The following is a 12,147-nucleotide window of genomic DNA, read 5'->3' as shown; positions in this document are numbered from 1 at the left end:
GTCTCATTTGTTTAGGATACCTTGTATATTTAGTGTACTTTTTGACATGTATAGATGACTTGTGACTTCTTTAAATATAGAATATAAACACACAACGATGAACTTGCTAAGTAGTGATGCAAAAATGCTATTTGACTGCAACCACCATGAAGCCATATTTTTGTTTTCTAGGGGTTTTCCAGAATCATATAGGAAAATATTCAACCAAACAATACAAAAGTGTTTTGTTTCTGAAAAGAGTATTTTAATATAACAGTAGTTATAAAAAAGATTTAAGTTAAAAATGTTTTGCTATATATTTAAATCTTTTGAAAGTGCTTTGTGTTCATTGGACCAACATTCCAAAATACTGTTCATAGTAAGGAAAACAAGTATTATACTCCTCTGAACAAAGTTCTTCTTCATACTGAAGTCACTCTCATTACAACCTCACCAGAACTGCTTTCCTCTGGTGATTCTTCTTGAGGCGGTCTCATTCTGTTGAACAAATGTAGCAACACATATCCACATTGCAACCGAGGAGAACTTAGTTGTGTAGGATGAACCAAAGTCCTAGACCTTAATGTGGTCAAAGGCAACCACAATGTCCTACTAGTAGAAGGCACAGCACGGGTGGATTCTTCTATATCTGTAGCTTTATCATAGTTCAACACATCCCAATGTAAGTTAACTGCTCGCCATCGCCTGAAAACCTTGTAAACAGCTGCTCCCTCGTGAATTATTAAACCTAAAATCAGACAAGATGTTTTTAAAAAAACAGTTATTTATTATTTATTTAAATACTTTTTTTTATATGAGTATGATGACCTCCCCACACACATACATTTTACAGTTGATTCAGTTATAATTATCACTAAATTAGTTGATAAAAATATCCCAAAAGACCCATAAGTAACCCACAGAAATGTATTTCTGAAAAGCAGAAAACCTGGCTAGTAACATTTGAGTACATGTTAGGCAGCTGGTTTGCTGCAATCTCTGACAATGTTGTATTGTTATTTCATAAAGCATCCATATTACATAGATATTATTTTTCTGTGTAGGAAACACACCATTACTTGTTCAGCTGCACATCTAGATTATGGAAATACCCCACATGTAAAGGGTTAATCATAGAGAAGTGCCCTTTCTGGTTCGGCATTGATATCTTCTTTCTGGTTCTGACCCGGCTTGCCTGACTACGTCTGCCCTTCCTGCCATGTATCCTGTCCCCTGCTGCATGTTCGGTCTCTGGGCATCCAACCATGTGTCCTGTCTGAGGGCTTCCAGCCGTGTGCCCTGTATGAGGGCTTCCAACCGTGTGCCCTGTCTGAGGGCTTCCAGCCGTGTTCCAGAGATAGCGGACCCCACCAGTCCAGATTCAGCGTCCTAGAACTGTCTTGTGTCCGACTAGGGGGCTATCATGCTGTATATCTGCCTTTGTGCCTCTGCCCTATTTGGTCGTGTCTACAGTCCTCTACTTACCTGTCTTGCCAACTTCTTCAATACAAACTGAGCCTCTGATATCCCCTGCAACTGGGCTCCTACCTCACCTGTTACCCAAGCCCTGAAACTGCCCTCCCAAGTACGTCACTGCTCCTGGTGTCCTTCAGCAAATGGCCAGAAATTCCAGGTGCACTCTCTCCCCCCGCTTGCAGGAATGGGGGTGAGGCTGTCCCTGTGGCTCTGCCTTCTTGTAGAAGTGCACCGAATGGCCAGTAACACAGTTAGATTTGCGATGCCTCTAATCGGGGGGGGGGGGGGTTAGTGTTTGAATACAAAGTTGGCGCTGTTAAACTGGGCACAAGGATGGCACAAAAATGGCACTGTATGTATTGTGCAAATAGTGTGCGAATGTACAGTAACAGCATTTGTTACACACATCATGCTCACATCATGGAAAGATGTGCTAATGTGCTAACTCAACCAATTAGAGCATCTGTGATTCCTCTATAATAGTTGACATGGATGACTGACCTTGTGGAAAGTGGTTGAACTTACACTTAAAGATTATTATCTCTTAAAATAATAAATAAAATATTTGAAATGATGCACAAAACAACAAAATGTACGAGTAATACTCAGTATCAACTCTTGGTATGCAGAGAGGAAGTGGAGGAGCTGAAAATGTAGGCTAAAGAGGAGGAGTAGGACCAAAAGAGAAAAGCGGTGGAATTAACAGGAGAAAATGTGGAAGAGGTGTAGCCTGGGCAGGAAGGGGTGGACAAATTAAGATTAGGGGGCGACAAACTGTAAATGCTATTAAGGCTATGTCCCAGCGTGTCACATTTAGAAAAATTATTTAAAAAGTAGTGCACACCTAATGTTAAGGTAAAGCAAACATTTTACAAATGTGCCAACTGCTTGCGTCCTTAAGTGTAAAATACCCTGCACTTTTTGGGCTACTGACTTCTATGCTATGACCTGTGTATACAATTTTTTTGTGTATTTTTGAGAACATGGTTTTCCTGTGTGAAGTAATCGAGTTAATAATATTCCTTTGCTATAAAAACAAACGCCTTCCAGTAAATCTTGATTTCAGAGTGACTATATTTAAATCTCAAGGTCATGAATTATACGTATATTGAGAAGAGCTATCCACATAACTAGCGTTTCATGATTCTTGAGCCATTGAAAGACTAAATTTTTTCAATGCTGTGTGAAATGCTTTAAACACAAATAACGCATTTAAAATAACTTGGCGTCCCATAATTCATGTTTAAAAACATGTTGCATATCACCTTCAAAATTGTATATCTATCTAACTGCTGTGACCTTCTGTTAAACCCAGTCTGTTGATTTTAAAGGCATAGTCTAATGGGAGTCCTCTGTGAGTACTTTAATATGCATTCTACCAAAACGAAATAAATTAATAATTAAGCTCTTGTCACCGAAGAGGATGCTCTGGTGCAGCAGCTATCCTCCTCCTCTATGGTCCAGCTATTCTTGCCTCTAACTGACTGCTTGAAAATGCTAAAATTGAAATCAATGGGGAAAACTCACCACAAATGCGCCCGAAACACATCTCCCGCCCAGCATTTGTGGTGAAAGCGCACATACCGTATTTGCTCAATTATAAGACAACCTCCGCTGCCCGCACTTCCACGGGGGTTCTATGGTGGAGCACCGGAAAGTCATGTGATGCCGGCGCTCCGTCATAAAAGCCGGCAGCAGCAGAGACTGCCAGAGATGAAGATCCAGGTCCCCTGCAGCGCTGCGGGGGATCTGAATCTTAGTCTTGTAATCAGACCAATATTTGAAGTCTGATTAGAAGACAACCTTGAATATAAGACGAGGGATATTTTTCAGAGCATTTGCTTTGAAAAAACCCTTGTCTTATAATCAAGCAAATACGGTATATAAATATATATATATATGTATACACATATATATGGACATACACTGATCAGCCATAACATTATGACCACTTACGGGGAAGAGAATAACAATGATAATCATGTTATTATGGCACCTGTCAATTGATGTGATATATTTGGCACCAAGTGAACATTTTGTTTATCAAAGTTGATGTGTTAGAAACAGAAAAAATGGGCAAGCATAAAGATCTGAGTGACTTTGACAAGGGCCAAATTGTGATAGCTAGACAACAGGGTCAGAGCATCTCCCAAACTGCAGCTCTTTTGGGCTGTTCCCAGTCTGAAGTGGTCAAAATTGGTCCAAGGAAGGAAAAGTGTTGAACCTAAAACAGGGTCATGGGTGGCCAAGGCTCATTGATGGACGTTGGGGAGAAAGGCTGGCCCATGTGGTCAAGTCCAACAGACGAGCTACTGTAGCTCAAATTGCTGAAAAAAAATAATGCTGGTTCTAATAGAAAGGTGTCGAAATACACTGTAAATCACAGTTTGTTGTGTATGGGGCTGCATAACTGCAGACCAGTCATGGTGCCCATGCTGACTCCTCTCCACTGCTGAAAGCGCCTATAATGGGCATGTGAGCATGGGAATTGGACCACAGAGCAATGGAAGAAGGTGGCCTAGTCTGATGAATCACGGGTTCTTTTACATCAGGTGGATGGTCTTGTGCATCGCTTACCTGGAGAACACATGGCACTAGGATGCCCTATGGGAAGAAGCCAAGCCAGCGGAGAGAGTGTGATGCTTTGGGCAATGTTCTGCTGGGAAACCTTGGGTCCTGCATGGATGTTACTTTGACACTTACCATCTCTCCAAGCATTTTCGCAGACCATGTACACCCTTTCATGGACACAGTATTCCCTGATGGCATTGGCTTCTTTCAGGAGGATAATGTGCCATGCCACAAAGCAAAAATGTTTCAAGAATTTCAGGACCTTGGTCTCCAGGCCACCTTCTTTCAGCTCTCAATCCAATGGAGCGTCTGTGGGATATGCTGGATAAACAAGTCCAATGTATGAAGGCCCCACCTCACAATTTATAGGATTTAAAGGATTATGGCTATTGGTGTATATGTATATAGGTCACAAAACCAATGGAGACAAAAATATGCAACATATGGCAGAATTTAATTTGTCAGCATTTGGCAAAAGAATGTATGTATAAAATATATTTTTTCCCAATGATGCCAGCCTTTTTGTACCCCTGGCTTTGTGGGTTACAATAAAGACCCTTTCAGTTCACAAGTGATCATCTGCTTATTTTTTTAATTAAACAATAAATATATATTAGCCTTGTGGTTTTTTTTCTTTCCTGGGACTTAGGTATATAGGTATATACACTGGTGTCATCACAATTTCTGATCCCTACATGTAAACAGGTTAGACAATTGTCTTAGCATTCTGTCCTTTACTGCATAAGCAGCACTGATTCCATGTATAACAAAAGTCCCACACATTAATTAAAATAACATGATATTTAGTCTTGAGATAAGTGCTCACCACTATACTAAAGGAAATGGGGAGGTAAGAGTACCAGCAAACATACCCCAGGGTTAAAACATAAAGATAAAGCCACACGTATAATAATTAACAGGTGGAATACTAAATCCATAAGTGGCTTTGTACAGCATTATAAAAAGTCAAAATAAACTTAAAAACTATGACAGTATCAATTCAAAAAATAAAAGTACTAATCTGAAGCTGGTCTTACATGCCCGCAGGGAGCTAAATTCAACATATCATGCTTGACTGGTCAGCTTGCTATGCAATTACTAATAATCCAAAACATGTGGAGCTTTATGCACTGTTTTGGAAATGGCAATAAATGTCACACTGTCTTTTTCTGCTTTAATTTTGCCCAAAGACATCTAGGCCAAAGTTATTAAATTAGCAGAGCTAAATGTTAATAAACAAAATATTTAAATTAATTAATACACTTTGTTTAAATCATTTATGGTATTAATATTTATAACTCTTTACAGTTGGTGAGCTGGGCAATATACTAGATGACCTCATGGAGCCAATGACTACAGCAAAGTAAAGCTGTGAGTAAACAGTGTTGTAGATATTGAGCACCAGATAATATGTGTGGGCCAACACACAATGACAAAAATGACACATTCAGTAAATTTAACAGCACAATATTTAGGCGTAAAGTATTTTAGATAGATTTAGGGTCTTACACCCTTTGTTTAAATTTTGCTTTAACATGTATTGGTTAATACTTGTGTTGTAAAATATACCAACAGAATAACTAAATGTAATTATGGTGGCTTGGATTTATTTAAACACTGTCAAACAAGTTTTAAAGGCAAGAAAATGGTATCTGAAACAGAGAGATGGCCCCATGGCTTTGCTAAGTATGAACAGCAACTAAATACATGTTTTGGAAATATAACACCTTTTACACGACATTGATACAAATGAATGTTTATCGGTTGCTTGGTACATCCATGTTATCACTCTTCTCTAAGATTATGAAGTTGCAGTTAAAAAGATCCCAATATATAATTCATAATCATGCAGGTATAAATATACAGAAAGAGGGAATAACTTGGTGTTCAGTATTGACTCTTGTTGGTGCAGTTAAATAGAGCTCTAAGCTTTTTAGCTAAAACCTTTGTAATACACAGTTTGAGCTTAAGTTTCCAAAATAAATTACCCAAACAACAACACCAATAAATAAAACTAAAATTGATAAGTTCCTTTCCATGCCATTCTCATTACTCAAGTTCCTTTCTATACCATACATATTATTCACCAAAATAGCTTAAACAACTTGCATCAATCACTACTGATACCTGGCGGCAACATTGACTTAAATTAATACGTATGTTTAGTAAACTTACCAATGCAAACTAGATCCATAAAACCATACATGCCATAGCAGATTTGAAAAAGAATGTCTTTTCTTTGCCACACTGCATAAGGACTGAATGCTGACCAGAGAAGCCATGTAACACTTGATACTAAGAAGAGTGATCCGAGGATTACAGCAATCATTTGGACCTTTTCCACCAGCGTTACAGTTATACGTTGCCACTGAAAAAATACAAATGAAAAAACATTCATTGGCTAGTTTTAGTTGTTTTTAAACTCAAATTGGACATTGTATTTTTATAATCCATATCAATGTTTCAAAATGTTTCTCTAGATGATTATATATGCTTAATTTTTTTTTTTTTTTTTTTTTTTTTTTTTTAAGCCCAGCAAACGCCAGGCATCAAAAAATTGGTTACGACTCATGGTCGTTCCTCCCCACGGAAATCTTTAGTAAAAGGCGAAAGATTTATTCGGTCTGAAGAGAAACCAGAGTATATATGCTTAATTTTTTGAAAACCAATTTGGAGTTATAGAACTCTTATGGAACTCTTATTAAAAACAAGGGCTGGGCAGTTTACAAACCAAAAAAACAAAACACAATCGAACAGCCAGTTCACCCAAATAGTAATTATATATATATGCTGCTATTATGATGATTATCTATTATAATGTAGTGACCTCACAGTCATTGTCAAATTGTCTTTTCTATTTTGCTTTTGCTTACAGAGAATCTGTTGTACACTAAAAGTCTGTTCAATGCATTCTCCAACCACTTCGGACATGGGAATATATAAACAAGCTCCTGTGCAGGATGGGCTCAGTGACGCCTATATGATCACTCATTTTATTTAAACCCCCAGATGTCAATGAGACAGGATTGATGGGCTATAGGTGGGCTCTATATAGCACAAATAATAATTTTACTTTCCATCTTCCTGTCTGGTAGGTGTCAATAAAATAAGAGGTAAAATAATATTAAAATGCCATGACTGAGCTTGGCAAATAAAACTGGACCATTTTATCAGCAAATATATAGACATATATATGTCTATATGTCAACTGTTTCCTCTTAACAATATTATTTTGGTACCTAAATATCTCTTCTTTTAAATTTCTTGAAGATGATAATATCAACCTGGTGACAATATTATGTTGGTTCCTAAATATGTCTACTTTTAAATTTCTTGAAGATGACAATATCAACCTGGTGACCACACCTTCTTTTTTCCAAGAGGAACCTCACTATGATCTAGATTTTATTAACTGACAAAATGTATATTTTATATAAAATTGGTTTTATATTTATTTATATTGCAGTTTTTGGGGGAGCTGTTATTCAAATACCGGGGATAAATGTATCATTGAAACCAAACCTGACCCCTGACTATGTAACATTTATTCACATTTCTTCTTTCCAATTCTCTATTCACATTTACATAAGAAAACACATACAAGAAACTTCTATACTTTAAGAGTTATGATCTCCCTTTTGTTATAATGGAAAATAAAACAGCAGTATGCTTTCCAGATATTATATACTAATCTGGAGGTTATAAGAGCATAATACCAAAAAATACTGCAGGTCTAAACTCTTGGCATCCACATACTTATTTAAACCAGTTAAACTGGGCAACGGTTTACTTGAAAAACAGAAAAGGCTAAATCTCTATTTTCTGTGGTATATAATGGGGTGATCACTGATATGGAGAACAGGCCAGTATTAAAAAATAAACAATTGTTAATATAAAATACACAATCGATCAGATGTATTACGTTTAACAGATGTATTACGGTTGTTGGATTAACAATTGTTAGTGTTATAACATAACCTCAGAATGGTAGATGTAAAGACCTGACATGTTTCGCCAAACGTGGCTTCTTCGGAGGTACATAGATAAAATTATGTCTTGCACTACTGGCCTGAATAAAAAAGGGAAAGAAAAAAGAAGGAAAGGGTTCTAATGAACAATATAGAGCTGGATGATTTGAAAAAAGATGGTGGGAGAAACTAATAAGGTAAGGAATCATAGCAAACATATAACAGGTATGATGTACTGTATATTATGAACATTGTTCATTACAAAAATAGCAATAGTAACAGTAGTCTCTTAAGGCATAACATATCAATGTACATAATGTAGGTAAAAAAACCATTGTAAACCCTGCTAAATTTTATAATTGTTATAATAAAATTTTATTCATATAGTGATATACTCTGGGGAAACGCATCAGGTCTTTACATCTACCATACTGATGTCATGTTTCAACACTAAAAAATGTTAATCTGATGCAAGTTTGTTAAACATTATATATATGACTGGTTGTGTATTTTATATTAAAAAGTATTTATTTTTGTATACTGCCCTGTTCTCCATTATGAGTGCTCGCCATTATAAACCATAGTTGCATTTATTCTTTCCATGGCATTTGGGAACTGCTCATTCATGTTGGCAGCTCATTTCTGTTAGTTTCTCTTTTCCTTCACTTTTAATTTCTTCCTAAGCCAAAAAAGAATTTTTCTTTTCTTTAAAAAAATGTTTTTATTTCTCATTTGTTTCTTTTCACAGAGAAAAAAAATGACACATACAAGGAGGAGCTAATGGTAGAAATTTCCTTGTCTTTTTCCACCCTGTCTTACAACTCAAGACAATATTAATAATCTTAATATGTTCTTACATGCTGTGGATCCACATGTGGAAAAATAAAAGTTGAAACTGAACCCAAAATGTGTTGTCTCATTGATCTATGCAACACAAAAGGTAAGTGAAGCATAAATTCTGATGTCTTTCATTATGCTTAGCCCACTTTTTAATGTTTTTTAAAAATGTGATTTAGCTATAATTTTCTTCTCTCTCATTTGGTGCACCCACACAAATTATATATTGGCTTTTTCTGATACCATTTTTTAATGATATCTTCTAATAAACTAATGAAAAAAACTGCTAAATAGATTCTATTTGTCCTGAGTTTAGAAATACCCAATGTTTTTTATGTTTTTTTGCTTTTTTATTTGTTAAGGCAATAATAAGTGCAAGTAGCGTTTTGATATTTCAAAACTATTTTTTTACAAATCTGGTAATCCTGTCTCCATGTCCTATTTGGGAGATCTTTGAAGCTGGCAATTTCAATTTACACCTCATCAAACCATATATTTTTGAAAAATAGACACCCTTCACACTTTCCATGCACTAATTCTACTACCAGAATTTGTCAAACTTTGTGGTAGTAATTTGTTTGTGTTTTTTTCCAAACAAATTGTATTGAATGCCTGGACATTGAGGCATTACAGCAACACTGCTTAACGAAGAAAACGTTCTTAGATGGTTGTTAACTGACAGTTTTTCCGTGCCGTGTCTTGCACGTCATTGGTCGTTAAGGGGTTAATGCAGTATTATTGTCAGGTGTGTACCGTTAGAGGGCGTCGGCGACGGCTCCTGGCAGGTTCCCTGGTCCCGGCACCATTGTGGTCGGTGTATTCTTTACTCCCTGCATCCACGCAGGGAGCTGGGGAGAATGGCGGCGACGTAGTGTCGGGTTCCACAACGGGTGGCGGCGCTTCTACACGCCGCTCCGGCACCTCCTCCTGCCGACTGTGTGCAGGAGGAGAAGGGAGGTGTGAATGTGGAGGGCTCTCCTGGAGGAGCGGCGCCTCCGGCGCAGTCTCTTACTACTAATTGTGTCAAGGGCGGCACGGAGGGTCGATCTACAGACGTGATGTCATATGTCACGCCTGAGATTCCTATAAAACCCCCTAGCTCCCTTATCACAGCGCTCAGACATTCTGAGACGCTCTGTGTCCTACATAGCGTTCCCAGTATTGTGCTCCTGTCCATGTTCTAACCTGTACCTGAACCTGGCCTTTTGCCTGTGCCCTGACTTCACTATTTGGATTGCTGCCTGAACATGACCTTTTGCCTGTGCCCTGACTACGCTATTTTTGAACTGTTTTACCATTCCCTCCGGTCATCCTGCATACTGGGTTCCTCCTCCTCCTTTCATAACACAGACACCCCACTGGTGGCTGACAATTATTTTCACAATGCTTAATTCATTCAATGCTTAAGACACAAACATTTCAAAATACAAGGTTTGCAACAGAACTTTGGTTTATTTATATACATAAATATATATAAACATGCGATATATCTAAGACTAATTTCATTAAGAAAAAGTCTATTTTCAAAAATATTAATGATGTTACTGTTTGAACCTCTCATTTATTTAATATTTTACTTTTACTGTTTATATACTTATTAATATGGATTCTGAAGTGACAGAATATCAAAGCCTTCAAGTAGTCTAGACATTGTTGTATGATTGCTTACAATTGGTTCCTACGGATTATATGCACTGACACTAGATGTGAAAATTGCAAAAGACTAATCATCATGTTTTCCACATTAAAACTGAATGTATATTATATGTAGGGAATGATAGTTTCACCTTATGATGTATAACTTAAAGTTATAAATGTAACTGTAAGAAAATTGCCCTGAGGCCCCAAAAATTCACCAAACAATATGTCTCACAGCGCCACCTATGCACCCAAACAGCTTGTGAGCGCCACCATTGCCCCAAAGTAGCTTATCAGTGCCACCCAAACACTCTGCCCGAGTCATCTTTGTCCCCTAACAGCTGGTCTATGCCACCATTGCCCTCAAACAGCTTGTCTGTGCCTTCTTTGCCCCTTGCAACATACAGCCTGACACACACACACATACATAAACACAATTACACAAATTTACACATGCTAACATACATACACTTACTTATACTCACTAACACAGATATACACACTCATTATAACACACTCACCCTCTCACACCACTTATATACACATTCTCGCTTACATGCAAACACAACACATACATTTATTTGCTATCACCAACACAAACTCATACTAACACACACTCCATGTCACACCACTTACACATACATTCCCACACACAAACACTTAAACATATACATCTATGCTAGCACACAAACACTAACACATTAATGCTTGTACATATGAACATTCACATACAGATTCATGCTCAAATATACTTATACATATTCATGTTCCCATACACTTATACATAGACATTCATGCTCACATACATAAAAACATACATACCCTTGCCCGTCCTTCCATCAGTACGTGAGGAGGTACTCCTTACCTCTCTTGCAGTTTCGGTTCTGCACACTGTGCGAGCAGCTTTAGTTTAACCGAGGAGTCAAGTGACGTAACGTAATGTGAATCCGATGTGTTCCTGCCTCCCCATGCCGGTTCAAAATAGTTTAGAGAGGGCCCTTCCGACCTGGACCGGCTCAATAATTTAATTTTTTTTTTAGAGAATGCATACTGAAGTACTCTAATACCCAAAGTACTTTAATATGCATTCCGCATTGTTGAGGCTGTCAGGGACATTAAACCGAGCCTTTAAATAGACAGATGGAACGGAATACAAACAAACCATAGGCATGCTGTTAAATATTTTATATGATTAAGCACGTTTAGCGTGGAACACTTTTAGGGTTGAGTCCTGTATCTGATGGTGTGCTATATTTTATCCTGTCCAAGGACTACAATAAAGATTCTTATTTTGTGGATTTATTGCCTAGTGGTCTGATGTCAGCTAACACATAATATTTTATGTTTGGCAGCAGTTTGTCGTGAAGCGGATCCTGTTGCCTTACAGGACCCAGATGAAGGGTGATTATGTTATACGTAACCAGACCTCCATGCATATGAGCGAAAAACTCTCCCATGATGTCAATGGGAGTGCTTTCTTGGAGCTGATCAATTGCTTCTTCATAAGGTAAGTATCTTTTAAAGTATTTTAATATGTATTTTTCTTATTAAATTGGCACTTTAAATGGCTCGTGTTTACTCTTACTTCAGAGAAGAAAGGTGATTGGTATATTGTAAGCTTATCTGAGCATACAATAAACAAAACAAATTTTATTGCTGCCTTTCGACAACAATTAGA

General features: G+C 37.4%; 1 protein-coding gene and 1 non-coding gene across 2 annotated transcripts in view; both read right to left on the bottom strand.

Annotated features, from left to right (window-relative positions):
* Window positions 1–401: 401 nt before the first annotated feature.
* LOC149302563 (E3 ubiquitin-protein ligase MARCHF11-like) overlaps window positions 402–12,147 on the bottom strand; it is a 30,289-nt gene continuing 18,543 nt past the window's right edge. Inside the window, exons 3-4 of the mRNA XM_089482236.1 lie at window positions 6,202–6,394; window positions 402–727 (exon numbers count right to left, since the gene is read on the bottom strand). Coding sequence (XP_089338362.1) covers window positions 402–727; window positions 6,202–6,394 — 519 coding nt within the window. The remainder of the gene's footprint in view (window positions 728–6,201; window positions 6,395–12,147) is intronic.
* LOC149302564 (U5 spliceosomal RNA) lies at window positions 6,556–6,670 on the bottom strand. The gene has a single exon (XR_016272082.1). It is a non-coding gene; the product is annotated as a U5 spliceosomal RNA (small nuclear RNA).

Source organism: Sceloporus occidentalis, unplaced genomic scaffold (assembly GCF_023333645.1).
Source record: "Sceloporus occidentalis isolate IW3139 unplaced genomic scaffold, rSceOcc1.0.p SCAF_18, whole genome shotgun sequence".
NCBI classification, from domain to species: domain Eukaryota; kingdom Metazoa; phylum Chordata; class Lepidosauria; order Squamata; family Phrynosomatidae; genus Sceloporus; species Sceloporus occidentalis.
Note: the sequence above shows the minus strand (reverse complement) of the source record. Positions and strands in the feature narration are given on the sequence as shown.